Raw genomic sequence first — 25,735 nt, 5'->3', positions numbered from 1 at the left:
CTCTCAAGAACCTACACTGTTACCTCATCTTTTTTTAGCATGCCAAGCTTGATGTATGGTACAGGTCCTGCCGTTTCCGTGACCAAGTTGAGTGCTATGAGATGAGTGAATCAGATGTCGAATATGATTAACAAAGGTAGAGACACGGTATCAATATGCAAGACGTTTTTCGCTTTTTCTATATATAGATAACACCAAATCCCGTTGGCTAGTAGATTTATTTAGCTGGAATGACTGCTCCGGACCATGGATACGATTATGGGCCTCATGTCTTCCAAATCACCCTCTAAAGCTGGAAGAGCTCCCTCAACTGTCTCATGGTGTCGTCAGGGTCCTCAACGGAATGACCGATCGTCCTAGGGTCACTGTAGATCTCGTAGTCATTACCACCGGGGAATGTCTTGTCACCGAAGAAGTGGATCGTCTTGTAATCGATACCCGTGATATCTTTCTCGGCTTCGACGTGTTGTAGGCAGTAAGTCTTGTCCCAGCCAGTCGGAAAAACGTCAAAAGAGATTTCGCCGCCAATGGAGTAGCTGGTCAGAATTGTTAGTAACTGCAATTGACCATGCGCAGTCCCCGGGACGTTTAGTGATTCTATTGCATACCTCAGACCATAGTCGGAAAACTCCTTCCTGAGCGCGTCCACGAGATCGCGGCGGATGTTGTGGATCTTGTCATACCTGCTCATATTATCAGTCAATCGGTCCTGGAAATATCAAGCCACTGCTTGTATACATACGCTTCAAACTCCTTCCGTTCCTCGGTGCTGGCATTTCTGCCAATTGGGCTGACATTAATCATGCCATTGCGGAATTCGACGAAGGTACCGCGCTTCTTAGGGATCTCCAAGTTGGCGATGTACTTGAGCAAGAAGTTGACCAACTTCTGGTATTTTTCCTCACCCAACCATTGGATGAAGCTATTGCTGACAAGAGGCTTGCCCAAGCGGAAAGCGGTCAAACCGTTCTCGGCGAAGCAGAAATCGAATAGGGTCGTGACGTCCGTAGTGTTTCTACCGAGCTGTTCTTGCTGCTTGGGAAGATTCGAGCCACCGACCTGGCAATGTGAGACTGCGCGCTGACCCTAGGAGGGACGGAGATAACTAACGAATCCAATCGCGCACTTGTGACGCAGCTGAGAGAGAAGTGTGAGCATTTCCGGGGTGACATTCTATAGTGGGAATAAAGAACATATTAGCAATTAGCAACTCAGATTATAGGATAAGTAGACTGATAAACTCGAGAGACTAATGGATTCACTCATGCGGACTTACAGCTCTGGCAGGCGTTAACGTCTTGTCGACATCAAAGAGACAGATTGTGCCCTTGAGGGGGCGATCCTGCAGGGCAGGATAAACGCCTGCTGCTTCGGTGGCCATGTTGGATATAGAATTGGAATTAGAATTGAGGAACAGGGTAAGGGAGAGAGAAAGAGTCTAAAAGCAATTGGACTATGTATCTTTTCAGGGGCGGACGTTGTGACAACCGCATGCGGTGAGCTGGAGGGACAAGCGGGGGTTCCAGACAAACATTCTTACGGCTTAACCGTATCGGGCGGGCTTCCAGATGGCTAGGCAGTGAGGCACCAAGGCCAGGCCCAAGGCGGTCAATCTCCAATGTTCTCCATACGGGATGATCCACGTGGGGCTTCGCTTATCGATAAGTGTGATAAGCCCATCCAGGTGGTTGCTGAGAATACTCTGTACCTATCGCAGGTACCCCGGGGCCTACAGATATTGAGAGTGTATACACTATACATATCTCATTAAGACTAGCTACAGACCAATAACCCTCTATCAGGAGGCAGAAAACAGCCATACCGACTCGAACTCCTTTCCATTGAATGAAAATTCAACGGCCCATGGTCGTCTGGAAAACCTTGGCTGCTAACTCACTTAAGAGGCGTGCACGATCAGTTTGGGGAAGCTGGAGGAAGACATCATAAACGCTCTTTCCTTTGGCATCTCGCACTGCACCGAGGCGATTGCCAGCGACTGCACCCGCCAATGCTCCTGGAGCATTGGCTACGATGAAACCAAGAGCGCCACCACTGATTCCACCTACAACAGACCAGAATCGAGATGTCGGGTGCGAACGAGTCTGGCCGTCAGAATCTGTGCCTTCGCTAGCAAGACCTTCTTCACGCAGCATCTCTTCAAATACCGACCCAAATTGCTCAGATGCGCGTTGCTCACTATCAGCAGTACCAAAACCAAAAGCGGACCAGGGAAATCCTCCTGCACCTCCACGGGGTACTTCCTCCTCTTCCTCCTCGACGCCGCCTGCCATCCTCATCGCATCATACTCCCGTCGGCGTGATACATCTGATAGCGTATAATAGGCATCACTAATCTCCTGGAACTTGCGCGTCCGAGCAGCTCTCTCTGGCGAGTCGACAGGAACTCTGTCCGGATGAGACTTCAAAGATTCCCTGCTTGGTTCAGTATCGAGCAGAGTTGCATGACGAATCTTGGCTCACCTTTTGTATGCATTGCGAATTTCTTGCTGTGTTGCTTTGGGAGACACCCCCAGAACCTTGTCTATATTCGCCATGGGTTAGTTTAAGCACCCTCTACAGTTTCCAGACGTTGGCATTTCGTACAGTAATCGCGTTGTCCTGATCCAGTCAGTTGAGTCTTTTAAGGCATGTTAGTGAGAACTTACTAGGCATATCTAGATATCTCTATATTAGCAGATGTGTTGTACTCCAGAGTCAGATGGTGAAGAGCTAGACAAGTGTAGCTTTTCTCGTGTCCACTCTTCCTGAGAGGTCATTTACTTGGCGGGGGAGATGACGTCGACGAGGCATTGATGCCTCAGGCAACAAAAAGCACGGGACGAAGGTCCGACCTCTTCCAACGACTTGGTTCTGACTAACCAGCAGAGACGGGAAGCCCCTGAGCAGCAGCACCAATCATGGGGATGTCGCCAAAGTTAGGATGCTCGGAACCACCGTCACCAGCCACTCGGAGAGAGCGTTGTACGTACGCTGCAGATGCTAGCCACTGCTAGGAACACACTAGACAGTAGGCACAGTTCGGTGGTTAGTGATGGTTTTCAGCTTTGCCTCCTGCACAGACGGGGGCAGTCTCACCTAATCCCCTCCCCCTTCATTTCGTTTAACTTCCCTCACACGGCTCGCCGTGCTACTTGAACTCTCTCAATTGCACGCTCTTGAACTCGAATTTATCTATGATAGATCAGACTTGCAGTCAAATTCAATTGACGGCAGTGTGAAGCACCTCAGCGTCTGACTCGTCCAATATCCGCAACGCAATTCAGCTGTGGAGCTGGCCAGAACGGCTGGACCTCAGATTGTGTGCATTTGCAGCACGCTACGACTCCGCAATAGCGCGATTGCTTTTTGCGTTCACCAGCACACAATAGACTACATCCAGAGGGGTTATTCTTCGTGTCTCCGGCCATCTTTCTCTCAACGCTGTCAATTCTCTAGGAAAAGCACAGTGTCAACATTGGCTGAAATTCCAAACCTGATTCTGCCGGTCAATAAATTGATCCAGGTACCCATAATCAAGGCCACCGATTCAAGATGGGCTGGTTTGATGGAAAATCTTCATCCTCATCTTCCCACCACTCTCATTCCCGCCGACGCTCTTCCCCCTCACGACGATCCACTTATTCAACCCATCATCCTCGCCACTCGGCTCCGTCGATATTCAGTCTGAATGGCGGTGGTAGTCGCGTCGGACGAACCAGCCCGTCCGTGCTCTCATCGTCCTCATCGCGGCGCGCACGGCCCCGATCAGGCTTCGTGCAACGGGTGGTCCGTTCCATTAAGCGCTTGCTTCGTGACATTTACGACTATGCGCGTCGGAATCCGGTGAAGGTACTCATGCTGGTTGTCATACCGCTTCTCACCAGCGGTGTTCTGCAGAAATTGCTCGCGATGATTGGCATCCGACTGCCAAAGGGGCTTTTTGGCGGGCATTCCTCGAAGCCCAGTGGCAACAGCATGTCAGATAACATTAAGGGGCTCATGAACATTGCCAAAATGCTGATGTAGCTGTTGGGCCATTCCGTCTTTGGCCTCTGTATTCCAGCACCTTTGCACTTCCATGCATGGATGGGAATTTCAGCGAGAATTGGTCAGAAACATTAGACACGATACGATCATGATACGACGATGACGATACGACGCAAACTTGACCTGATGCTTTCTTGGTTACGATGTCCGTTGGCGGTTGCAGGTACCTCGAAAGGGTCATGTTCCCGATACAGTTTTGATATTTACCATTCACGGTGTTTATGCAGATGTTCAAGTATTTAGACACGATTTTCAATGCAACGTCCCCATAGCCTTCAAAAATATTCTGCGACACCAAACTCTATTTGTACACTTGCATTGGCAAGAAATGTTCGTAAGCTTTTACAGAAAGCATTGAACCATAGGGGATACCGCATATCAAGTAAGCGGGCTTCGCAGTCATGTCGGAATGCTTACGATCTCTGAGACCGTTTTCCTCGTCTCCTTGCCTTGGAAGGCCTTGCCGAGCTGGCGGTTCCTTCAGTCGACTCCTCCACGACGTCGGAAGGCTCCTCCTCCGACTCAGCACCGTTATCCACAGGATTGGTGGAACCGAGCAACTTGCCGACCGTCTTAGAGTAAACCCAGCCCGGCAAGCGAAAGACCATCGTGTCACGGATTGTCGGACGCTGGATCTCGTCGACGTCGAGCAAGAATTCCTGACGTTCGCCGTCTTCCGTTTCCTCCTCGAGGAACACATTTCCGAGAGAGTCGACAATTAGTACCTTTCCATTCTCAGCAATCACCTTCTTCCTCTCCCCGCTGGGCTCCACCTGAGGCTCAGAAGTAGGCGTAGCCGTTCCCGAGCCCCGGGACGTCGCCCGGCCACCTTTCTTGCCCTCCTTGCGGTTCTCCCTGTCCATCATGCGCTTTTGGCGACGGTTCATAGGCAGAGCGCTTTGTTCAGGTTCCGGTGCCGGCGCCGGAGTCGGAGCAGGAACCGAAGCACCATCAAGACCAGGAATACCCCGGACACCAGATTCATCACCCCAGGCAGCTCTCCTCGCTTGACGGATGTAACGGTCGACGAATTCCCGTTGACGCTTCCAGCCCAGTACCAAAGCAGCATAGTGCGCACCACCACCGAAGACCAAGAACAAGCCAATAAGCACGGATCCCAAACCGGGACGGAATCGCGAATAGTAGTAGCCAGTCCCCTTCCACTTGGGAAAGCCATTCTTCAAGAAATGGTCGTAGCGCTCGCGACCCGGGCCGCGGAGGATATTGGCGACGGTGTTTAGGCGAGCGGAGCGCTCATGGGCTTCCTTGACAGCCGCGGCGATTTCCCGCTTCGAGGGACCATGGTTGACATGGACACCGGTCTTGGAGGACTTGGAGCGAGACTTGTCCTTGGAGCTGTTGGCGATGAAGGACCGCTTGACTTTATCGGGGTGCAGGAGTCGGGACTTCTGACGGTAGGCCTTGCTCAGTTCGTCTTGGTTGGCGTTGGGTCGGGCGCCGAGGAAATCTGTCCATTTGAAAAATGATCAATGGCGGGGATTTACACATGGATGGGGAGTTGTTTGTTCAGGGGAAAACATACCGTAGAATGTCACATTGGGGCCTTCTGTAGCGGCGAGCTCGTCATTGAGACGGAAGATCTCATAATCTGAAGAGTCGCAGGTTTGTTAGTCTGTGAGACAAGGGAGCTTTTGCGGGATAGCAGAGAACATAAAACGAGAGCAACAACTGACCTTCTTTGGTCCAGGCCGCGGCCAGAACAATCAGGGCTACAAACACAAACAGACGAAGCGCGATGGACTTCATCGTGGGAGAAGGGAGCGGTCAAGCCGCTGGTAAGAGCAAGAATAGAACGAAGGGGGCAGTGGAGAGCAATTGGGGCACCAAACAAGGACTACATGCAAATCATGTTCATGATTTGATGGTGAAGTAGTACTTTCTAACTTGTTCCCCAAAAACGAGATAGGTGGAATCCTCAGGCGACGATACCGCCGAAGCAATGATCTGTCATCAGGCAGGAATGGCGTTACGCTTACGTGACGGGAGAGCTAGGCCTAGAATGGGCAAATCCGGGCTCACCGCCCAGATCGGTATGGGAAGCCTGAAACGGAATTACGGTACGGGCCCAGTGGAGTCTGCAGCTGCACGACGTGGTCCAATAAAGGCTCCAAACCCAGGTGAGGAGAAATCGAGAAGAGGAGATAGGTAGATGGAAATGTGATTGATACCTAATGTTTGCAGAAGTGGCTATTCCAACTCACAGGCTAGCTGGGAGAAGAGGGAGGGGGTGGTGGTGGACAGCTGGATTTAAATTCGAGACAACTCCCCTCTGGATAGTCAGTGAATTAGTTAGAGTGCTCTTCTTCCTCGATTACCAGCTGGAATAGGGTATATCAGGCATGGAATTGGAAGAGCAGTGGAAGATGATCGAGGGGAAGTGACTGAGATGGCTCCTTGAGTAGTCAACCCTCAAGAGTGATCATCTACTTCTATCTCTAGAGATCTCCTTTTCCGCATCCAGCTCCAGAGGGTCTGGTCTCTCTTGCTCTCTTCTCACTCCACCCATTGCTGCCCTGCTTTCTATTCTTAGCGGGCCTCATCCACCGTGTGTCTTGATTGGATTTGAGGGCCCATGAAACCGGAGCAGTGACTGGAGCAGTGACTCAAGTGTTGGATCCAAACGTGCCTTGTTTATTTGCCTTACCCTCCATTCCTCCGATACCTCATAAGAAGGACCCGAATCCACTTGTCTTGAAGACAATTAACCTTCTTTGTTGCTCGGCGGTACCTCACAAGCCTTTGCCAGGGCGGATCGGTACCTGGAGGGTACTTACTACAGTTACTTTGTCTGTGCTTCCCGCCTGGATCGCCGGGAGGGAAACCACGACCAAAATTACCGAGACCAGTACTGGAATACATACGCCTAGACTGGTTTAGGTGCTTCCAGGCTGCCAAAACGCCTCGTTGGTTTTGCTTTCGGGCCAGCTAAGCCGCTTCCAATCTTCGACAAAAACATTCCCCGGTCTCTCTCGCTCTCTCTCTCTCCGTCCTTCCCCCTTTTCTCTGCTGCTTTTACTACTCTTCATCGCCATCATCTTACCGTCTTCAGTCTTCTCATACCTATCACTACTTTCCCGAATCCACTTCAGCTCATTCAATTATCTTTCTCCTACCTTATCTTTCCAAACTTCCCCGAATCTTCAAAAATGCCTCTCCAGATCCCTATTGATGCGATTACCTCGCGCTTCGGCGAACGGTTCAACAGTGTTCGCTCCCAATCCCTCGGCACGCGCTTTGCCAACCTGCGTCCCATCTCCGAATTTCTGGACATTAAGCGTGTCTCGAAGCCCGCCCACTTCGGCGAGGTTCAAAGCCGTGTGAACTACAACCTCTCTTACTTCTCGAGCAACTATGCCGCCGTCTTCGTGATGCTCAGCATCTACAGCTTGCTGACCAACCCCCTGTTGCTCTTTGTCATCATCCTGGTCACTGGTGGTCTCTACGGAATTGGAAAGCTCCAGGGTCATGACCTGGAACTAGGTTTCGCCCGGTTCAACACCTCCCAGCTGTATACCGGACTGCTGATTGTCGCGGTGCCTCTGGGTTTCTGGGCCTCGCCCATCTCTACTGTGCTCTGGCTGATCGGAGCCACCGGCGTGACTGTCTTCGGCCACGCCGCTTTTATGGATAAACCAATCGAGAATGCTTTTTCCGAGGAGGCGGTCTAGGTGGTCGGCCGCGAACTCCTTACGGTATGCCCCGATGGGGAAGACCACCAGGGGCACGAGTGGGGAGACAAACCAGGCGTGCAGCTCCGTGGGTGGACGGTGCGGCACGGGTCGAGGAGATTGACAGCGAGGAGGAAGAGGATGCATACGCTCGATCGGTGTATGCGAGGCAGTCGGCGGGTCGGGACGAGGGTGGAGGGTCTAGGTTGCGCAGGCGGAGGATGGATTACGATGATTATGTGGATGAGATGAATGCGGGTGATGGGATGGACTATGATCTGCATGAGGACATGGACAGTACGGTGGCGTATGCGGTTCAGCTAGCCATGAAGGACAAGGAGGAACGGTTGGTGGATCAAGCCTTGGAACGGATTCGACGCGCTCAAAAACAGGGCCAGAAGAACGTACGACTCTCGGGCCGGGAAATGGAAGCGCTGGAGCGCAAGCGCATGCAGACAAACCGGACCCCTGATCACGACTACCCGAATATTAGCCCCCAGGGTTCCCCCGGTGGCAGCCGATCCTCGAAGCCACCGGACAGCCCCAGCAGCAAGAAGGGAGCGCAACGGAGCGGATCCAATGCTTCGACAGCAAGCAAGCATGGCATGCCATCATCGTTGGCCGAAAACAACGCTGCTTATGCGTTTTGGGCCTGGACCTCGGGGGCCTCTGGCGGGTCCCCAGCTTCTGCACGTTCGCCGTCTGCCCGCACTCCTTCGAGCCAGGCACCGCCTCGATCCCCGCTTCAGCCAGCCTACGCCTTCGACCGCCTCGCTTCCGTCCCTCAGATTCGCACACCAGCAGGCGTGAAGAGTCCCTCTGTGCGTTCGCTCCCCGATGATCCACAGTGGATGCCTCCGTATCCTCCACCGTACCCCAGAGAACCGCCTCCGTACCCGACCGATCGTCGACGCCCTGAGCCAACTCCATATATGTCAGGCTACCGCAGTGTCTTTGACGATTCTGCTCGTAGCAGCAGGCGAGGTATGACTGGTATGCCCGGGGCTGCGACGGAGGGGCGTCTCAGTCCAGAGGAAGAAGAGGAGGAAGGGGATAGTTCCGATAACAGCGCCATGGTTGAGCGCCGCGTGGCTGGCGGTACGCCGACACGGGGGCCAATCGGGCGAGGCAGTCGTCCCCGGAGCAATCGACCTTGAACCCCGAATCGTGCCCTTTTCGAACGTTGCTTTCTTTTCTATCATGGGCGGCTCATGTCGCAGCTGGTTTAGCCTTGAATGTTTCTTGCGCCGCTAAAACGTAACGGAGTTCATCTTAGAGCGGGTACCTGAAATGATGATATTGGTAGTCATGAATTGTTTCTCCATCACCCTCAATAGTAATGTAACACGCAGGGAGGGCCCCCGGGTGGTAACGTGATGGGCAGTGATCTAGTTATCTCTGATGAACTCGTGATACAGTTCATGCAAGTCCCCGTGGCTGATGGCAGCTCCCGAAACCTAAACCGACCATCAGATTTAGCCGGGGGTAGAAGTGCATCAACTGCACAGGATGATCCGAGCAGAAATTTGTCTGCCTAGACTGAGCAAATTATGGAGCAAGAGAGAGAGAAGAAAAGTCTAGCAAGCAAGATAATTAAATGAACGAATGGATGGATGAATGTTTTGGGCACGAAATGCGAGGAACCGCGGGCCGATGACGTCGATGAGGTCATGGACGGACTGGCAAGCGCAAAGAATGCCAGCTTCGGCTTTGCTTCGACTCAGGATTTACTTTGCAGGCCTTCCCGACCCAGCCAGCATCCATTGGATAAGACTCTGGGATCTACTCTTCAGCAGTGATATGATGACACTCTCCTCCTGGCCGGTGGGTCCTCTTCGTCGTCACCATCTGGGGAGTTGCGTGTTAAATTAGAGACGGACTCGGCCTCTCCACCGACCCAGTCTTTTTGCTCTTCTTTTCTTTTAGTCACTCGTTTGTTACTCTCCTTCCTCTGTCTCCCCTCTGCATCCCCCCCTTTGGGATTCCCCTTGCTGCCAATTCGCCCTCTTGTCGTCGGTCACGGTGTCACCAACGCACTCAATGCTGCCTACGCCCTCTTCCTGCTGACCCTCGGATCCATTGTTTGACGACAAGCCACTTCCGTCCCTTCCGACGCCGCGTTCCACCCGACCGCCCATCGCTATACCTTATATACCTTGGGTCCTTGACCAATCTTTCACTACAGCTATTTTTTTTGGCAGCAACCGTTGCTAGCGTGCGCTGATCGTTGCGCTTGCTCGCTGGGACATTCATCACTTCATCAGAAGAGGGGCAGAATATAGGACCAGATTCGCGAAAATGTGGATAATATCATTTTGGATATTCCCGATCATCTCGGCGTGCACATGGATTGGTAGCGTCTCCTCCCATCTAGTCGCGGGTCAACCAGCCGTTGCGATAGAGGCTGACAAGATCATTCTAGCCATGTTGATTGCGATGCTGGCCACCTGGGCCAGAGAAGGATCACCGATATATGCCAGTATGGAGACGGGTCAGACCATTGCGTAGGTGTCACGCGACCTTAGATCTAGCATGCGGCGGCGATGCTGATGTACACCCTCTTGGTGTTTTCCAGGTACATTTCCGATATTGGAGCGCAAGGTCTGAAGCCGCTGTTCATTGCGGGCAGCTGCGTCACCGTTGTTTTCCTTGATCTATCTTTCCTGTCGGAACGGTGGCTGCGACATGCGGGTCAATTGGTGCCGAACAAGGGCAAGTTTGACAAGGCCTGCGCCATCGCGTCCATTTTCTTTTCAATCGCGGGAGCCCTGGGATTGATCCTACTGTCGATCTTTGATACTCTCCGTCATCCACATATGCACGATGGCTTTTTGGTCATGTTCTTGTTAGTGTTTGATTTGCGCATTTGAGCAAGAACTCCCAAGGCTGACGTACCTGCAGAGTCGGATACTTGATTAGCGCCATTCTCATTTGCTGCGAATACTGGCGTCTGGGGATCTTTTATCGCTCCCAGCATCGAGTGCTCCTGGCCAGTTTCATCATCAAGCTCTCATTTGTCATCATTGAAATTGCGCTGGCCATTGCTTTTGGTGTCTGCGGCAACAAGGGTGGTCGGTACCGGAACACAGCGGCAGTTTTGGAGTGGGGTGAGTTGACCTCCAGTAGTAGTAGTAGTTGTGACTCAGGAGATACGGGCAGATTGAACTAACTGAGGGACAGTGATTGCGCTCATCTTCACGTTCTATGTACTCTCTTTTGTGGTCGACCTGCTGCCCTCAGTGCGCACGCGCAAACACGTGCCGCAGGGCGAGAAGGTGTCCCGGAATGGACAGACGACAGCGGCCTATCCTGATGGCACATATGACTACGAGGAGCCGGTGACGACGGACTCGGCCGGTCCAAATGCCAATTACTACCGGGGGCAGCGGGTATAATTGGATGTCATTTTTTGTGTGTTTTCTCTGTGAGATGTGGATTGACGATTTTGGGAATGATGCTGTTTTAGGATATATACCCCAGTGGATTGGAGTGGTTGGATATGACGAGCTGATTTGATTAAGATATAGTTGCTATTACTGTTGCTGTGGATGTCCCTTGAAATCGCCCCTGCTTGATTTGCGATCTTTCATGCACATATTGATCTATGATCTTGACTGTATAATACTGGCTACTAATGTTTGGATAATGTATCATCACTGAGACTATTGCAGTTACACTACTACTACTGCTGCTGCTGCTGCTGCTGCTGCGCTGCTGCTGCTGCTGCTGCTGCTAGCCACCAAAGCCTGTTTCATCAAGAGACAGACATGATTACATTATATCATCAAGTAAGAAAGACCCATCATCTAGATCTAAAGAAATCAAATCTACCTATACATCCCCTCCTAGAAAAAAAAAGTGAAGATACTGAAAAACAAATAGTGGGAATAAAAGAATCAAGCCAACAACACCCCCCTAATCCTCTCAACCTGCTCCCTGCCCACCCCAACCGTCCCCAAATATCCCTCCACCCCACCATACCTATCTTGCAAATGTGCCTTGATCGTCTCAACAAAGTGTCGCGGACACTTAGTATAATCCTCCGACAGCCCCAATAATCTCACCTCCTTCATGCGCTCCTCCATCTCAATGACCAATTCGCCCTCCGAACGGAGATAATCCTCCCTCATGGCCTCCTCGGGCACCACGTCCGCCACGAGCAGCAGCAAGAGAAGAATAATGAGGCCCGTGCGGTCTTTGCCTTGCGTGCAGTGAATGAGGATTGGGTAGGGGCTGTCTTGTTCTTCTTTTTCTTCTTCTTCACTTTCTTTGTCGTCGCCATCAGTGGAGGTGGAGGTGGAGGTAATGGAAGAGAATAGATCGAATAACGTCTTCATCTCTCCAAAACTACTATCCAGTGTATCCATGCCTAATCCGACTAATCCCCGCGGAGACATGACTTGTTGTCCGACTATTAGGACGGCCGTGGAGCGGTAGCCTGATGCCACTAGGGCTAAAACTTTGCTAAATATAATATCTTAGCTCCTTCATTTGACTCTTTTAGTGATTTAGTAGTAGGGGATTGGGGAAGGAGGTTTGTGGGGGCTGTACAAGAAATTCCACCAATCCAAACGCCAAAGAAGCGTCCGTTCGAATGCTTTCCCTGTTAAGCTAACGGGGAAACGAGTGACGGAGGGGAGGTCGGGAAGGTGGATGTCTGTTGATGTTGCGGATGCAGTTGCTGTTGGTTCTGTTGGTGCTGGTGTTGGTGTTTGCGTCTGTGTTTGTGTCTCTGATGACTCTGTGGATGACTCTGATAAAGCAGCAGTAGCACCACCAAGTTCAGCTAATCGCTTATTGGTAGCTATTTGGTGTTCGGTACTATTGTTTGCTGTCAATATTGAGAAAAAGAAAAATCAAGACAGATAAGGAGCTGAGCTAAATACCTCGATCGCAAATCCACAACCGTTGCGATATGGAATTCGTCTACAAGACGGCGTTTGTCGCGCTCGGAGGCATCGTCTAGCTTTAAGTAATCGAGATGATGTTAGTACATCACGTTCATATCATTCAGCGTCCCTTCCATAGTATACCAATGAATATTTGGTAAAGTGCTCAGGGAAGCTGAAGGGGTAACTAGTAGGCATATACATACCCTTGCACTTCGAAAGAGAATGCCTTCTTTCAACACCCTATACGAAGTTATCAGTACATATAATACAATACATTGATAGAATAAGAAAATCTACATACCTCTTCCCAACCAACTGGTTAATTGTACGCCCAACATCTCGGAAATTGAGGATGTTGTCGAACGGACCACCCGGGGAATCGAGATCTACGCTCGATTGGCGGGGATGCGAAGACATGATTATCTTTCACTGTTCCTCCAAAATTTAATGAGATTAAGAGAAACAGAGAACTCAAGATATAGTACAATTATAGTGTCCGTGAACAGACGCGGCAAGTATTCTCTCCGAGAAAGAAACTGTGAAAGATGAATCACAAAGCAGGCAGGAGGATAAGGCCAGATAAAAGTGGAACAGAAGTGACCGGGGAATCCGCTGTAATAAATGCAGAAGAGAATGACGGAGGGGGGAGAAAATAAAAGACAAACAACCGCAAACCGGGCAGCCAACTGACCTATCGAACGGGACTAATCATGCAGGATAACCAGCGGATATCTTGACAATATCAAAAGGTACAATCAAAGTCCAAGGCAGAAAAAAGTGGAGGAAACGTGGATGCGCCGCTGGGGAGCCGCGCGGCAAATGGCGGTGGAGCTTCAGCCCATCAACAACAAAATGTCCTCCTCCACTTGATTGTTCTGGGACAAAACTAACTACTATTAGTTATCCTCTGCTCGCAGTAGTGCCGCCCATCGTCTGGCCAGTCAGGTTTCAATCTTGCTACGATCTACAGACAATTGATGCTTCATCCCGCTTTTGCATGCTCATCTCCCCGGTTACAAGCATTGCATCGTTGTCATTTGAACACTAACGACTAGTTATCAGAAATTCATCCTCGGTTCCATGACTGACTGTCTGGCTGCCCAATCCTGGATCTGACTGAACACACAGCAAACAGTAATCGCATCCGACAAACACCCTTCCCTACAAGGTTCACAGCAGTAGCACCGTAAAAATTAATCAGACGACACATTAGTGGTATGTACCCATTTCCCTCCCTTGTAGAAGTACACAGAACAAAAACAAAAGAGATATCACTACTCCGTACACAGTAAGATCAGATAAAATAACAGACAACAACTACCATATCCCTCCCACACACAAATCACAGCTTCTCCGAGAAACGCGACTCCCGCCCAGTCCCGCTGCTCGCTCGCTTTCCCCGGACGATTGGGACAGACAGGCCTTGTTCCGCCGCGCTTGCCCGCCGTTCCTCCGTCTCCGCCCCCGGAGTGGGAATGGCTTGCGAGCTTCGACGAGCAATATCATTGCTCCCAACCCCTTCAGCCTTGCCCTCCGACGAGCTCTTGGACACGATCTTCTTGAATCCACTCACGAGCCGACTGCGCCTATCTCCAGCGGATTCTTGAGCGGCCTGGCCCACAGCTTCCTTCTCATCCTGACCTTCGCTGACGGACATCCTTTTCCCCATAACGCGAAGGTCATTGGCCGTTACCGGATGGGATCGAAGCGCCGCTCCTCGCGAATCGTCCTCGTCAGCCGCCTGTTCAGATTCTTCAGGAACAACAGGCGCAGCCGGTAGTTCGGGGACTTCAGGTTCCTTCTCTTCGGGATGAGCAATATCCCAAGCTCGTCTTTCTTCGTCTTCAGATTTCTGCACTGGCTCGGCTCTTGGGATCTCTCGGGTTTCCTCCGTTTCCACCCTTTCCACTGCGTGGGGCTCCGACCGCTGCTCTGTGGCTTCAACTGCCCGGGCCTCTGGCTGTTGCTCTGTGGCTTCGACGGCCCGGGTCTCTGGCTGTTGCTCTGTGGCTTCGACTGCCCGGGTCTCTGGATGCTGTTCTGTCGCTTCATTCACTTGAGCCTCTGGCTGTTCTGCATCTGGCCCTGTTTCCATTGAAGGAACCACTTGCAGAGTGTCCTTGCCTGACTTCGTAGCTTCGCCTCCTGCAGGTCCGCTCGGACGACGACCCAGCCGTCCCTTGAACCATGATCTCAGCTTCGACTCGGATTTCGAAACGGCCTCGCCAGGAGCAGTCTCCGTAATAGCACCTGTATTCGTCGCCTGAGCACCTCCCGCAGACGTCTGCTGCGGTGCAATCTCAGCGCGTGCCTCGTCTGCTGCTCCGTCAACAGCCCCAGTTACGGTATAGGTTTCGTGGTCGGGGGTGCGCTTCGACTTGCGGCTCCACAACCGGGCTTTCTCCTCCTTAAACTTGGGCTCGGTCCTCAAAGAAGCTATTGCATTATGTTAGAACGTCCCACGCTCCGAGGGGTCAATCAGCAAAACAACTTACCTCTCATGCGTCTCTCCTCTGCCCTTGTGTCAGCGTCTCGCTCACGTTGGATGGCTTCCCGTCTCTCAGCCTCTTCCTGATCGAGACGTTGTTCTATTTCCCTGGCTCGCTTCGTTTCTGCACGGTCTGTGATTTCATCAAAGGTGGGCTGTAACCGAGAACGAGCGATGGCCTCCACATCTGCCATATCGACGTATTTCTGGGAGCTGATGTTCACGCGGTCGGCGAACTGGTACTGCGCATCCGTCTCCTGTCTCTCCTTTGCGCGAAGCAAGGCGGTTTCCTCCAGTTCCTTCTGCATGGCGGCGGGGGCGCGCCCTGTTTCCGCATAAACACGCATCTCCATGCTTTGGATGGTAGCATCGACGTTCCTCCTCGCAGCCTCCATCAGGAGCGCGCGGTCCCTTTCTCTGCGCTCATCCACCGCATCGAGCTTGGTTCGCAGGCTATACATCTGGCTTCTGATCTCCTTTGACCGCTCTGCGTCAACCGAGGAAGCATCACTGTCAATTGATAGCCTTCGTCTGCGGACTTGCAAGCTAGAGCGCGTTGTTTGGGGCTCGATTCCGTAGTACTCGCGGTAGATTGCCGCCTCGTCCTGCATGCTGGCCAACTTCTCCGCCGCCCGCTTCTCTGCGGCATCTTGTAAGCTAAAAGCCTGCTGCAGAATCATGGGTTCTGCTCCCGTCGCTGTTCGCTGGGAGCGCATGCGACTGGGGCTGATAGGGCCCTGCTCCTTGGTCTCGACGACCGCATACATGTCACGCGCCATGGAGACTGCTGCGGCCTGCAAGATGCTCTTCCGTTTGTAATCCTCGAGCTCTGGTGCCACGGGTGGAGTGGCAGTGTAAAGCCGCGCATTGGTGTTGGCAATATGCTGGATCCTACTAGCTTCCATCGCATTGTCGAGATCCCCAAGGACGTCGCCGGAGTCCATCCCCACGTGAGGTGCCTCTGACGGGGCGGAGTCAGCTCTTCTACGGTTAGCATATAGAGCCCCCGTTACCGCATAATGCGTCCTATCTCGACCTGTTGTACCGGAACGAGACTCGATCGTCTGACCAGCTCCGGACGAGTCATATTTGAGGTCGGAAGGCCCAGTGGATGAGCTGACGATCGACCGGCGGTCCCTAAGAACGAAGGCTGCAGCCTTGTAACCTTCTAGGCTTGGCACCTCGGAGGCGCGCTTGTCCTCCACATGTTGTGTTGTAGCTGCACCTTTTGTCCCCCACCCTTTGGACTGGGCGTGAGCGAGAGCGGCGACTGCGGATGCATGGCTAAAGCCGGGGCGGGAGCCAGTCGCCTTCAAGGCTAGGAGTCAGGCGGACAGTCAGTATATGGCGGAATAGACCTGTGGTCGGCAGAGTGAGTATTATTGAAAAAAAGGGGATTGCTTACTGGCCAGTTCCGTTTCAGCTGTTGAGGGCTCAGGAACAGTTAATTTCCGCTCTGGATGAGTTACATAGAGCGCGGCTGTTGCAGCTGTGAGTGGTGGTGTTGTGTCAGCAATGGACTAGCGTCTCGAGATACAAAGCAGAGGGGGAATATGGAGCACATGAGATCATCGATCATATAGCAACGTGGAAATATGATAAAGTAGGGTAGGGATGTGAAACAGGCTAACAGGGCACAGGGCCGATCAGGAGCCTAGGATGCAAGGACGTAGATCGCAACTTACCTTGATCCGCTAAGCGGGCAGACCGGGAGCGGCCGAGGGCAACGCGTTCGACGGGCGCGGGTTGTTCAAGGGTGGTTGCCATGATAAGATATCGACGATCGTCTACAGGGTAAAAGAAGGCGAGGCATTCCTGACGAAGAGGACGATGGGGTGGAGGAGAAAGGAAGCAGAGGGGAGAAAAGGTAGGAATTGGAAAGGTTAAAGGGTAGGCAGCAAAAGGGAAGAAACGTTAAAAGGTGGGTGTATGAAGGGGGAGAGGATAAAGTTAATGACGCCGATGATTGCTGTGGGTAGAGTTTCGTGAGGTAGTAGTTAGTGAGTAGTAGGAGGCCAAACAGAGAAGGAACGACTGCACACACACGCGCTGATTGGGGAAGGAACAACCAAGAGAGAGAGGAAGCTGAGAAGGGAAGGCGCGAGTGACATCAGTCAGGGCCGGGAGCTGATGTCATGATGAACTGAACGAACCAGAGAAATGGTTGCATTTCTTGCTTCTTCCGGGAGGGGGTGCCTGGCAGCTACTGTCATCGACTTTGGACGACTCTGCAGTTCTTCATTCAGCCTTATTCCATGGATACAGTTCTTGAACTAGTGGGATGATGAACTTTAAAAAGTCTATATCTACAAAAAAAAGAGTACAAAACCAGTCTGACCAACATTATCTCTGAGGATGGATGATCAGGCACTCATACCCATCCCTCACTGCCTGGTACCACCATCATTATCCACCTCTCTCCACTAACGAGCTAGTAGTCTAGACTTGCACACGCAGCACCAAATCTGGGTCTGTGTAACAATTAGACCCGTAGCCTTAAGATCCAATCCCGCCTAATCACGTTTAGTGTCGAAACTAACTGCCATAGCTATTGTTATAACTGGTGGTCCGGATGAATTGCGCGCGGACCCGGGGTCATGTCATCATGGCAGTGCATGCCTTGCTCGTGCCATTCGCTATATCCCAGGGTTGAATAATATCGCAGGGCTCATAAAGATGCACGTCCCCCGCAGCCCAAGGGATAAATGAGTATTTGTTGAAGCTATTCTCACTAGTCTCAGTCATTCGTTTACGAGAACCCCCTCTTTCTCACACTTCTTCCCCCTCCCCCTCCTCCTCTCCTCCCTCATTTTCACATCTCGTATTCCTCATATCCTCCCAATAAATAAAGCCATCCTACCAGGCTGCAGTTGTATACCGATATTCTGACTACCTCCACCACACCATCCGCAACCATGTTCTGGTTCTCCTCCCACCAACAACAACAGCAACAACAGCCTCCTCTCCTCTCACCCCTCCCCACCTCGAAATCTAAAATCCGTAGAACCCTCAAAGCCCCCGGCCGTCCCATCGCCATCCGCAAAGATCAAATCACCGACACCAAAACCCTCCTAATCGTGCGTCCCCAAGGCGACGCCCAATCCGCCGTGGCATACAAAATTGAAGATGCCGACGGCATAACGCTCTACACCGCAACAGGGCGCAAGTTCAGCGACCGACCCTGTCGCGAGTTCCGTGATGCCTCGGGACTCCCACTCTTCGAACTTCACCGCAAGACCTCCTTCAAGAACAACTGGTCCGTCACTTTACCTGGCAGCAACCCAGCTAGCCCAATAGCCAGGGGTGCTATTCGGCGCTCATCCTTCAGTGCTGCCGGCTGGGGAAACTGCAACTTCACCATCACGTTCGACAATGTAGCGGCGGCGGATGGGAAACAGCCCGAGGAGCGTACCCTGACGCTAGAGGTGCAACGGCATGGGAATGCGCTGGCATATTTTGATATTGTGGATGGTGATCGCAAAGTCGCTGAGGTGAAAGAGAGTATTCGCCATAATGAGAAGTTGGCGCTTATGCCTGCGTCTCGATTTGGGTATCGCCCTGTTTTGGATGTGATTGTTACTCCGGGGGTAGATATGGCTTTGGTGAGTATTTATCTTATTCTATATATTACATACAATATCTATACAGTTTGCAGAAGTAGTTTTACTAACGTGGGGATCTTTCAGATCGCAACGATCGCTGTCATCGCATCAGACACAGTGTTTGCTTCGAATTATTGATTGCGCGCAATTTCTTGGTCTTGAATACGTCGGAACGCCATTATGGTAACCATGAGATTATGAACCTGATGACTCTCTTTTTGTCCTTTTTTTCTTCTTCTCCATTCGATTCTCATTTACGTTTTCACTCGACTTTTTCATCGTTCTATGATGGGTCTTTTCCATTGATTGTGGGTACTCAAGTGGCTCACTGGGCTGCGTTGAACCGCGGTTGAAGGATTCCAGGCGTTTGGATGGCTTCCGGAGCTTCCCCCAATGCTACCTTACTCTACCACTCCGTCAGTGGAGCCGTCCATCGATATACAGTGGTTCTATTCTACGTACTCGGTTGCCTAATCCAATCCTGTCCAGGGTGGTCACGCGGATGTGTTCTTCCAGCGTCGGGAGTCTTCAGGTTTTGTTTTACTTTTTGTTTTCTTTTTCTTTTTCTTCTTCTTTTTTTTTTTATTTTTTTTTTTTTTTTTTTTTTTTTGTTCTCTCTCTAAACTTGGGGTTGAGCTAAAATGTATATAGCTTTGCGCATCAAATCCAGTGAGGGGTATTCTTTACTAGAGAAAAAAGAAGCAAATAACTGAGATTTTCGTCATCCGTAGATTGCGCGCCTTCACCGCAAGTGCAGCATCTTCAGAATATCATGGCGGCTGAAGAATGAGCGATTCCATTTTCCAAAGATATCTAGTAACACGTTAGTCACTTCCTCAAACGGGCCGGAGCTATAGCAAAAAACACCTACACATCGGAATGCTCAGGGCACAGACACCCATCTGGATGCTAGAGATGGCCAGGAAAGCCGGTCTGATACCGTTCAGCAACAGCCAGTCATAGGCATAAAACGTCAACACAAAGCTGAACATGTTCTTGAACACCAACATGCATGTAAAAGATTCGATGGCAATCTCGCCTGTTGAAAAGAAAAGTGTCAATCTTATGACCCCTAATGGTATGTGCAGCTACTCGCGGCTATACTTACGGTGTGCATCGACAATGTACAGCGCGCTTGCAACAGCGCCCATAACCATGCCTATGATAACCAGAGCGAAGAATACATCCGCTACAAGCCATCCGTATCGAGCAACATCCTCCGCGATAATGCCAAACCCATACAGCCCGGCACCGCAGAAGATCAGTTGGAAGATCACGAGGAGGATGCGGAACTCCGGCTCGTACTTCCCTCGGTTGAGTTTGATCATGATGCGGTTCATCGAATCGGAGAGAAGGCCCGATAGCACCAGACCCAGGATGGAACCGATGAAGGCCCCGGTGTACAGGTACCCGGTCTGCACCTCGTCGAACCATAGGGGAGGGCCGAGGAAGATGGCGGCTAGGACGACACCGATGAATACGGTCCATCCGATGATCACGCCTTGGATCAAACATGCCTGTAAGGGTTAAAATATGGAACGTGTGGCTGGGTGCTGCTTTCTGCTGCATGACTTACCCATAGGATGGCGGGGTGGAAGAATAGTGGAAAGGGTCGCAGAAGGAGCTTGAAGAAGCTCTCGTCGGTCTTGCGCCCATTGATGGGTTTGAGGGTTCGGAGGTAGGACACCTTGGCTGGTAATTTTGACTCTGTCTCTCGAGGCAGCTCTTGTGAGAGCGTAGGTTGATGAGGCTCGACTGCTGATGAGGTCTGCTTTTGTTCGCCTGGCTCCGGAGTAGCCTCTGATGTTGTGAGGTCATTGAGCTGCACTTCCGAGACGGAGCGATCGTTGGCGTATTCAAAGTCGGCGTTCAAGTAGTCCGGCCGCCTGAAAGCTGTCTCAGGAACGAAAAAGAATGTAAGAGGTAGTGCTGCTGCCGCGAAAATGGCTACCAGGTAAAAGGTCCACTCCCAACCAAGGCTATGTGTGATCTTGCCCGCCAGTACTGGCGTAAGAAAAGCTGCACCAAAGAGAGCAACGTTGGACAATGCCATCCTTTTACCCCGTTCCTGTGTGCTTGCTCAGCAAGTGCTCTTAAGCTCTGTAAGATGCTGTCTAGACTCACGTGCACGTAGAACAAGTCACCGACACATGCGTTGACCAGAGCTTCGAAGGGAGCTAGAGCAATCCCCTGGAAGATACGAGCCCATAACAAACTCTGGTAGTTATGCTTACTGCCCCCAGCCCAGGCGCAGCTTACTACCATCAAGGCATTTCCCAGCAGAAAGAGGTGACGCTTTCCCCAGACCCGTGCTGTAGGTACAATCAAGATCCCGGCCACTCCAACACCACAGAGATGGTAGCCAGTGAGGAGCGCAACTGAAGTGAAGCTCTTTCCGTAGTAAAGAGCAATGGTTACGGTATTGGCAGCCATCAGCGAGCTAGTCGTTGCGCAAAGCACCGCTACAAAGGACAGAACCAGAAGGGTGGCATCGCGCCTCCAGAGTGGCCAGTTCTTATTTCGACATTGTCAGTTATGGTCCATGTACCTACTAACTCCTTCAGAGTGACTTCAACACACCAATGGATCGTTGGGATCATCGCTTGGCTGAGGGACAAGTAAGATGGGCACAGAGCCCGACCGATCATATTTCAGATTCGAGTCAATAACTGGCTCATTGTTGGAGCGCTCTCGCTCAAGAATGTCCGTGGTCCCTATTCAGAAGTTGTTCAGCGTCTATGCAGTGACAAACATGGTTGTGCACGAGGTGGGCTTCCTACCTGGTACATGAGCACGCGTGGTATCTAACACGCCAAGCCCCATACTTGGTTTCCTGTAGCCAGATTGATACAGTTGAGAATGAGTGCCAAAAGCCCCCGGCTAGGGTTGAATGTACCGAAATGAAGAACGAGGAGGCCGGTTATTGATGGTTGGACGCCCAGACTCCTCCAACTGGGGACTCTGGGAGACGGAATCAAGGTCCCACGAGGGTCACGCGGGAAAATCGTGAGGCAAAGCGTTCAGGACTAAAGTATCCCTAGACGAGGGAATAGAATTTGCGGGGAACTTCTGCCTTCCAGAAAGTCGTGAATGATGGGTGGCCCCGAACGGACATTCTCGTTCTGCAAGGGCGGCGTGAGTAGCCTGAATAATTCCAAACAATATTAGGATATGAGAGAGGCCAAATTGAAGGTCGCGGACCATGGTGCTCCTGGTGAATTTCCTGGTGGCTATCAAACAGCTACTCTCTTTCCACCGAAGATGGCCAGGCCCAAAATTGGATTGTGGACACCAGCTATCCCACCACCTTTCTAAAAGCGCTTGTCTTGGTGGATGTCGATCAGATGAGGTAGTGTAACTCAAAGGGATGGCTCATTTATCAGACACGGCAAGTCTGCCATACCTACTCAATCATACGATTAAGGTGTAAACATGTCTTATTGGACAGCAGGGTGATACATAAATGAACACTAGCACATCTTTCAGGTTCTTGGGATCGAATCCAAGTGCACACCTTGCGAAACGTACACTAAAAGAAACTTTATATTGGCTAATAAACGCCACACATTTTCTTCCGCAGTGATCAGCCATGCTCACGTTGAAGTTGCCGGTAGCAACGTTCCCCTCCTCGGCTGCTCATGCATGCGTGGATAATTCGAGGCTGCAAGCAATGGATGGAGAGACATTCATTTCTTGAATGAAACATGATCCGATGCTCACCCGATTTGAGAAGCAAGGGATATTGATCAGGGCCAGAGGACCGTTTAAAGGGAACACTTCGTATCGGAGCTTTCTAAAAGCTTGATGAGCCCAGCTGAGAAGGGTCCACCTTCACAGTAACCCTGGCTGAAAGAGCAACAGCGGGCTCCGGGGAATCTTCATTCACGACTGGGCCATCCATCACACAACCTTCCTGGTGGCGGCCAAAGTAGACTCCTCCCCTCTTGGAGGTGGCTCGTACTTCAGACAGGTAGATTTCTCACTATCTGTCCAATCTCTGTGGTTACTTGGGTGCACTGGCATGCATAACTACATTCCTCGGGGGATTCGACGACGGTCTCATGAACCATGTCCTCGTCCCCAGTTGGCCACCTCTCCGTTCCTCTGCTGCCAGTCAATGGCATGGATAGCAATCTAGTACAGTGTGTGGTGTTGTCATCGTGTATAACAAGCGGATTGGCCGTCCGCCACCGGAGCAAAACCCACCCGGTAACTTAGTATACTTTCTGGGGTCCGCCTAGGTACAACCTAAAATCATAGGGGTTGCGGATGGGGGAGTGCCTTATAGGTTGTGGGATAGCCTATCCCCTCACATATGGTAACCAACATCGCTCGGTTCTCTAAGATGAACTGGGAGCTCTCCCTTGGCCAAATTTCATAGATAGTGTAGCAGTGAATAGTAGTGGTTCTAGAGTCTCCAAAGGCAAGGAGCTTCCAATACACAACAAAACTCATACTAAGACCTCTTGGCCAGGGCTTCACTTCTAGAGTGCCTTCCAAGCCAGGAAGTGAAATAAACCCCGTTGGCTCGACCCCAATCGTTCCTTCTTCATTTGACTCATGTGTCACATTCTCTCCACTTCCTCCACCTTTCCTACTTGTTCTTGCTTCTCTCATCTCTTCGCTTCACTTGCTTCTTCCCTCGCCATCTCTCCAAATCCCCAATCGTCTTTCCATCGCAGCTCTCTATCCCAACTAATACTCATACTCCACTTGTCCACCTCGAAAGACATCATGAAGCTCTATCACATTACCCTGACCCTTCTCACTGGCCTAGGCCTGGCAGTCGGCCAGGGGATGGACAGTCTTCCACCCTGCGCGGTAAGTCCCTTCCACGGAGACTCGTGTGCTTGAGCATTGCCCGTTCTATGTAGCTGACCCAATCATAGAGAGATTGCGCTACCGGTTCTATCCCCAAAACCTGCAAGGCAATTGATGTGAACTGCATCTGCTCCGACAAGTCCTTCATCACTGGTATTTCCTGCTGCGTTGCTTCTACCTGCTCTGCGGAGGATCAGACCTGTATGTCAAATCGCCCTCCCCCAATATCAACCTTCTACATTCTCGGCCCCCCGATACATGACATCGGCTCGGCTTCAAATGGCAATTTCTAACGGTTTGCTCGTGGTCCAGCTGCCCTCAACTTTGCACAGCAGATCTGCGGTGGCGCCGGCGTGAATGATCTCCCCAAGAGCGCTAGTTGCACCAGTGGGAGCACAGAGAGTGCTACTCTGGCAACCACAGGCACAACTACTGGTGCTTCTGCCACTACTACCCCGACTGGTGCAGCTAACGGAACCCGCCTCGACTCATCCAGCTCTGCCAGTGCGGCGAATGCTACCATAACGGGGACCAACACTCAGTCCGTGAGAACACAGGCCGCTACTGCAACTGACAAGAATGCTGCAAGTAATGCGACTGCCAGCAGTGCGGCTGGTATCATCTTGGGAGGTAGTAGTGCTGGCCTTGCTGCAATCCTCGGGTCAGCCTTTTACGCCTTGCTTCTTTAAAGAGCATCTGATAACGGGCCGCCTGATGGTGCTACGAGTGATGATCGTCGAGAGCAAAAATGGTTCTGTCCTATCTTCAGGGCCGCAGAATAGCGTCCTAAGAATCAATTCGCTTCATGAAAGCTGGCTAAATTGAACCGGACCAGCGCGGTTAACTGTAATATGCTTATTAGTCGTATGATAGGATCGGAATCAAAATTACAGTGTCTCTTGATGCAGTAATTGCTGCATTGCCTACAAATAGATGTATATAACGGTGCGAGGGCCGTGGAGATGGTGTAGTTTGGTTTACCGGTCATGTTCCACGAACCGGTTAGCTGCTTCCTGCCGCTCTTCCCTAAGGGTGATGAAGATCTAGCAAATGTCAGCAACCCATGACCCCTAGCGCACCCGCCAGAACTTTCTCTGTGGGGCAAGGGTGGAAAAGAACCTACCCATAACCAGAACATCATTTCCATGAAGCCATATGTGAATACCACCCTGTTTTTCAGCTGATCCAGACCCGACGTAGCGGCACCGGCAGAGCCGTAGTTGCCCATTGCAGTAGCGGCATCCACCCCCCAGGCCGACGGTTGACTCTGGTAGATGAAAAATGAAACGGCAAAGAAGATGCAGAAGCGAGAAGCAGAAAGGAGGGTCCAGATCTCCGTGTACAGCGAGGTCAAGCGCGCCATGAAAGGGTTCGTGCGCACAGCCCCTGCCACCGGTATAGGGGACTGCACCCTGGCGGCCTGGGCCATGGCAAGAATCTCATTGATCTGCGGGACCTTGGTCACAAGGATGAGGTCGACCAGGGCATCGACGACGAGGAGAACACCGCATAGGGCAAAAGGGGATTGAGGCCGGGCGAGACTAGGGGACGCTTCCTGGATAGAATGAATGAAACGTTTAGTCTAAGGACGGTGTAGCAAAGGGGTGAATAAACAAGCGAACAGAACCATACCAAATTCAAAAACTCCCCCAGCATGAAGACAAGGTCGGACTCGGTCACGACTTCTGGCGACCTGGTCAGGTACACGGCCAGCACGAACAGGAACAAGGCATGTGCCTGGATCAAGGTCTTGGAGGAAAGGAGTGCCATGCTGGATTAATTGATTGATTGAATGAATGGCTGTAAGCAGGCCAGCTAATTATTTCTTGTGCAACACCTGCGCTAATGTATCATGGCCGGGTTGCAGAGAGTATTGGGGAAGGTTGGCCTCTGCAGCAGTTTCAATGGCGAACAACAAGAATCATTATTCGACTGATGGGGGTTTTGGATTGGTAACAAGAAAATGGATTTCCCCGGCGGCCGAGTGGGGCTGGACTTTTGGCAGCCTCTCCGATCGAGATGGAGAATCGCAGTTCGGGAATGCGCAAGACCAACAGCTAGCCAATCTCCCCCCTCTCTCAGAGAGAAAAGCAATTTGTCGGCTTGTTCGGAGGAGGTTACTGTCCCCCCTTTTTATGGTGCACATCCTCTTTACCTACCTACCTCTATACTAACCTCAATTATATGGCCAGAACT

General features: G+C 51.5%; 13 protein-coding genes across 13 annotated transcripts; 7 read left to right on the top strand and 6 right to left on the bottom strand.

Annotated features, from left to right (window-relative positions):
• Positions 1 to 286: 286 nt before the first annotated feature.
• ASPBRDRAFT_56532 (uncharacterized protein) lies at positions 287 to 2,555 on the bottom strand (the record flags this gene model as incomplete). Its single annotated transcript, XM_067627583.1, has 8 exons — positions 287 to 536; positions 609 to 683; positions 743 to 1,059; positions 1,111 to 1,173; positions 1,277 to 1,342; positions 1,881 to 2,026; positions 2,063 to 2,433; positions 2,482 to 2,555. 8 exons carry the CDS (start codon positions 2,553 to 2,555, stop codon positions 287 to 289), a joined length of 1,362 nt encoding a protein of 453 aa, XP_067478022.1.
• A 997-nt stretch (positions 2,556 to 3,552) lies between these two features.
• On the top strand, positions 3,553 to 4,026 carry ASPBRDRAFT_128566 (uncharacterized protein; the record flags this gene model as incomplete). The annotated part of the gene is made up of 1 exon (XM_067618070.1): positions 3,553 to 4,026. The coding sequence occupies one exon, from the start codon at positions 3,553 to 3,555 to the stop codon at positions 4,024 to 4,026; it is 474 nt and encodes a 157-aa protein (XP_067478021.1).
• Positions 4,027 to 4,460: 434 nt separating this feature from the next.
• ASPBRDRAFT_31639 (putative endoplasmic reticulum DnaJ domain protein Erj5) lies at positions 4,461 to 5,814 on the bottom strand (the record flags this gene model as incomplete). The annotated part of the gene is made up of 3 exons (XM_067622920.1): positions 4,461 to 5,515; positions 5,591 to 5,656; positions 5,742 to 5,814. 3 exons carry the CDS (start codon positions 5,812 to 5,814, stop codon positions 4,461 to 4,463), a joined length of 1,194 nt encoding a protein of 397 aa, XP_067478020.1.
• Positions 5,815 to 6,028: 214 nt separating this feature from the next.
• Positions 6,029 to 6,466, top strand: ASPBRDRAFT_129195 (uncharacterized protein; the record flags this gene model as incomplete). Its single annotated transcript, XM_067618118.1, has 2 exons — positions 6,029 to 6,213; positions 6,364 to 6,466. 2 exons carry the CDS (start codon positions 6,029 to 6,031, stop codon positions 6,464 to 6,466), a joined length of 288 nt encoding a protein of 95 aa, XP_067478019.1.
• Positions 6,467 to 7,214: 748 nt separating this feature from the next.
• Positions 7,215 to 7,736, top strand: ASPBRDRAFT_128556 (putative COPII vesicles protein Yip3; the record flags this gene model as incomplete). Its single annotated transcript, XM_067618068.1, has 1 exon — positions 7,215 to 7,736. The coding sequence occupies one exon, from the start codon at positions 7,215 to 7,217 to the stop codon at positions 7,734 to 7,736; it is 522 nt and encodes a 173-aa protein (XP_067478018.1).
• Positions 7,649 to 9,123, top strand: ASPBRDRAFT_637625 (uncharacterized protein). The gene has a single exon (XM_067628432.1). It carries the CDS (start codon positions 7,763 to 7,765, stop codon positions 8,891 to 8,893), a length of 1,131 nt encoding a protein of 376 aa, XP_067478017.1. The 5' UTR covers positions 7,649 to 7,762; the 3' UTR covers positions 8,894 to 9,123.
• Positions 9,124 to 9,690: 567 nt separating this feature from the next.
• On the top strand, positions 9,691 to 11,131 carry ASPBRDRAFT_677993 (Frag1/DRAM/Sfk1 family protein; the record flags this gene model as incomplete). Its single annotated transcript, XM_067628953.1, has 4 exons — positions 9,691 to 10,240; positions 10,312 to 10,581; positions 10,638 to 10,843; positions 10,917 to 11,131. Exons 1-4 carry the CDS (start codon positions 10,035 to 10,037, stop codon positions 11,129 to 11,131), a joined length of 897 nt encoding a protein of 298 aa, XP_067478016.1. The 5' UTR covers positions 9,691 to 10,034.
• Positions 11,132 to 11,461: 330 nt separating this feature from the next.
• On the bottom strand, positions 11,462 to 13,363 carry ptyA (putative tyrosine/serine protein phosphatase). Its single transcript, XM_067625312.1, has 5 exons — positions 12,930 to 13,363; positions 12,832 to 12,868; positions 12,623 to 12,702; positions 12,288 to 12,557; positions 11,462 to 12,200 (listed from the first exon to the last, which is right to left on the bottom strand). Exons 1-5 carry the CDS (start codon positions 13,043 to 13,045, stop codon positions 11,633 to 11,635), a joined length of 1,071 nt encoding a protein of 356 aa, XP_067478015.1. The 5' UTR covers positions 13,046 to 13,363; the 3' UTR covers positions 11,462 to 11,632.
• A 248-nt stretch (positions 13,364 to 13,611) lies between these two features.
• ASPBRDRAFT_45014 (uncharacterized protein) lies at positions 13,612 to 17,364 on the bottom strand. Its single transcript, XM_067625311.1, has 4 exons — positions 16,802 to 17,364; positions 16,522 to 16,605; positions 15,124 to 16,434; positions 13,612 to 15,064 (listed from the first exon to the last, which is right to left on the bottom strand). Exons 1-4 carry the CDS (start codon positions 16,881 to 16,883, stop codon positions 13,971 to 13,973), a joined length of 2,571 nt encoding a protein of 856 aa, XP_067478014.1. The 5' UTR covers positions 16,884 to 17,364; the 3' UTR covers positions 13,612 to 13,970.
• Positions 17,365 to 18,031: 667 nt separating this feature from the next.
• On the top strand, positions 18,032 to 18,856 carry ASPBRDRAFT_128331 (uncharacterized protein; the record flags this gene model as incomplete). The annotated part of the gene is made up of 2 exons (XM_067618051.1): positions 18,032 to 18,718; positions 18,803 to 18,856. 2 exons carry the CDS (start codon positions 18,032 to 18,034, stop codon positions 18,854 to 18,856), a joined length of 741 nt encoding a protein of 246 aa, XP_067478013.1.
• Positions 18,857 to 19,400: 544 nt separating this feature from the next.
• ASPBRDRAFT_636177 (putative MFS transporter) lies at positions 19,401 to 21,705 on the bottom strand. The gene is made up of 7 exons (XM_067628427.1): positions 21,499 to 21,705; positions 21,299 to 21,432; positions 20,843 to 21,232; positions 20,295 to 20,786; positions 19,827 to 20,235; positions 19,590 to 19,757; positions 19,401 to 19,531 (listed from the first exon to the last, which is right to left on the bottom strand). Exons 1-7 carry the CDS (start codon positions 21,539 to 21,541, stop codon positions 19,461 to 19,463), a joined length of 1,707 nt encoding a protein of 568 aa, XP_067478012.1. The 5' UTR covers positions 21,542 to 21,705; the 3' UTR covers positions 19,401 to 19,460.
• A 1,747-nt stretch (positions 21,706 to 23,452) lies between these two features.
• On the top strand, positions 23,453 to 24,228 carry ASPBRDRAFT_197442 (CFEM domain-containing protein; the record flags this gene model as incomplete). Its single annotated transcript, XM_067621101.1, has 3 exons — positions 23,453 to 23,539; positions 23,608 to 23,740; positions 23,852 to 24,228. The coding sequence occupies 3 exons, from the start codon at positions 23,453 to 23,455 to the stop codon at positions 24,226 to 24,228; spliced, it is 597 nt and encodes a 198-aa protein (XP_067478011.1).
• Positions 24,229 to 24,516: 288 nt separating this feature from the next.
• Positions 24,517 to 25,309, bottom strand: ASPBRDRAFT_56521 (uncharacterized protein; the record flags this gene model as incomplete). The annotated part of the gene is made up of 3 exons (XM_067627581.1): positions 24,517 to 24,582; positions 24,663 to 25,094; positions 25,172 to 25,309. 3 exons carry the CDS (start codon positions 25,307 to 25,309, stop codon positions 24,517 to 24,519), a joined length of 636 nt encoding a protein of 211 aa, XP_067478010.1.
• Between the last annotated feature and the right edge of the window lie 426 nt (positions 25,310 to 25,735).

This window comes from Aspergillus brasiliensis, assembly GCF_001889945.1.
Source record: "Aspergillus brasiliensis CBS 101740 unplaced genomic scaffold ASPBRscaffold_8, whole genome shotgun sequence".
NCBI classification, from domain to species: Eukaryota; Fungi; Ascomycota; class Eurotiomycetes; order Eurotiales; family Aspergillaceae; genus Aspergillus; species Aspergillus brasiliensis.
This window is presented reverse-complemented; position numbering and strand designations above follow the sequence as displayed.

What these genes read in the sequence shown, in the direction of transcription:
- ASPBRDRAFT_637625 (XM_067628432.1), top strand. Translation starts at nt 7,763, where the DNA reads ATGCCCCGATGGGGAAGACCACCAGGGGCACGAGTGGGGAGACAAACC.
- ptyA (XM_067625312.1), bottom strand. Translation starts at nt 13,045, where the DNA reads ATGTCTTCGCATCCCCGCCAATCGAGCGTAGATCTCGATTCCCCGGGT. An exon ending in AACCAGTTGGTTGGGAAGAG is followed by an intron (nt 12,869 to 12,929) that starts GTATGTAGATTT and finishes AACTTCGTATAG; the next exon opens with GGTGTTGAAAGAAGGCATTC. An exon ending in TTGGATTGGTGGAATTTCTT is followed by an intron (nt 12,201 to 12,287) that starts GTACAGCCCCCA and finishes TATTATATTTAG; the next exon opens with CAAAGTTTTAGCCCTAGTGG.
- ASPBRDRAFT_45014 (XM_067625311.1), bottom strand. Translation starts at nt 16,883, where the DNA reads ATGGCAACCACCCTTGAACAACCCGCGCCCGTCGAACGCGTTGCCCTC. An exon ending in TGCCCGCTTAGCGGATCAAG is followed by an intron (nt 16,606 to 16,801) that starts GTAAGTTGCGAT and finishes CACCACTCACAG; the next exon opens with CTGCAACAGCCGCGCTCTAT. An exon ending in AGAGGAGAGACGCATGAGAG is followed by an intron (nt 15,065 to 15,123) that starts GTAAGTTGTTTT and finishes ATAATGCAATAG; the next exon opens with CTTCTTTGAGGACCGAGCCC.
- ASPBRDRAFT_636177 (XM_067628427.1), bottom strand. Translation starts at nt 21,541, where the DNA reads ATGGGGCTTGGCGTGTTAGATACCACGCGTGCTCATGTACCAG. An exon ending in ATGATCCCAACGATCCATTG is followed by an intron (nt 21,233 to 21,298) that starts GTGTGTTGAAGT and finishes TGTCGAAATAAG; the next exon opens with AACTGGCCACTCTGGAGGCG. An exon ending in TGCCCTGAGCATTCCGATGT is followed by an intron (nt 19,532 to 19,589) that starts GTAGGTGTTTTT and finishes ACGTGTTACTAG; the next exon opens with ATATCTTTGGAAAATGGAAT.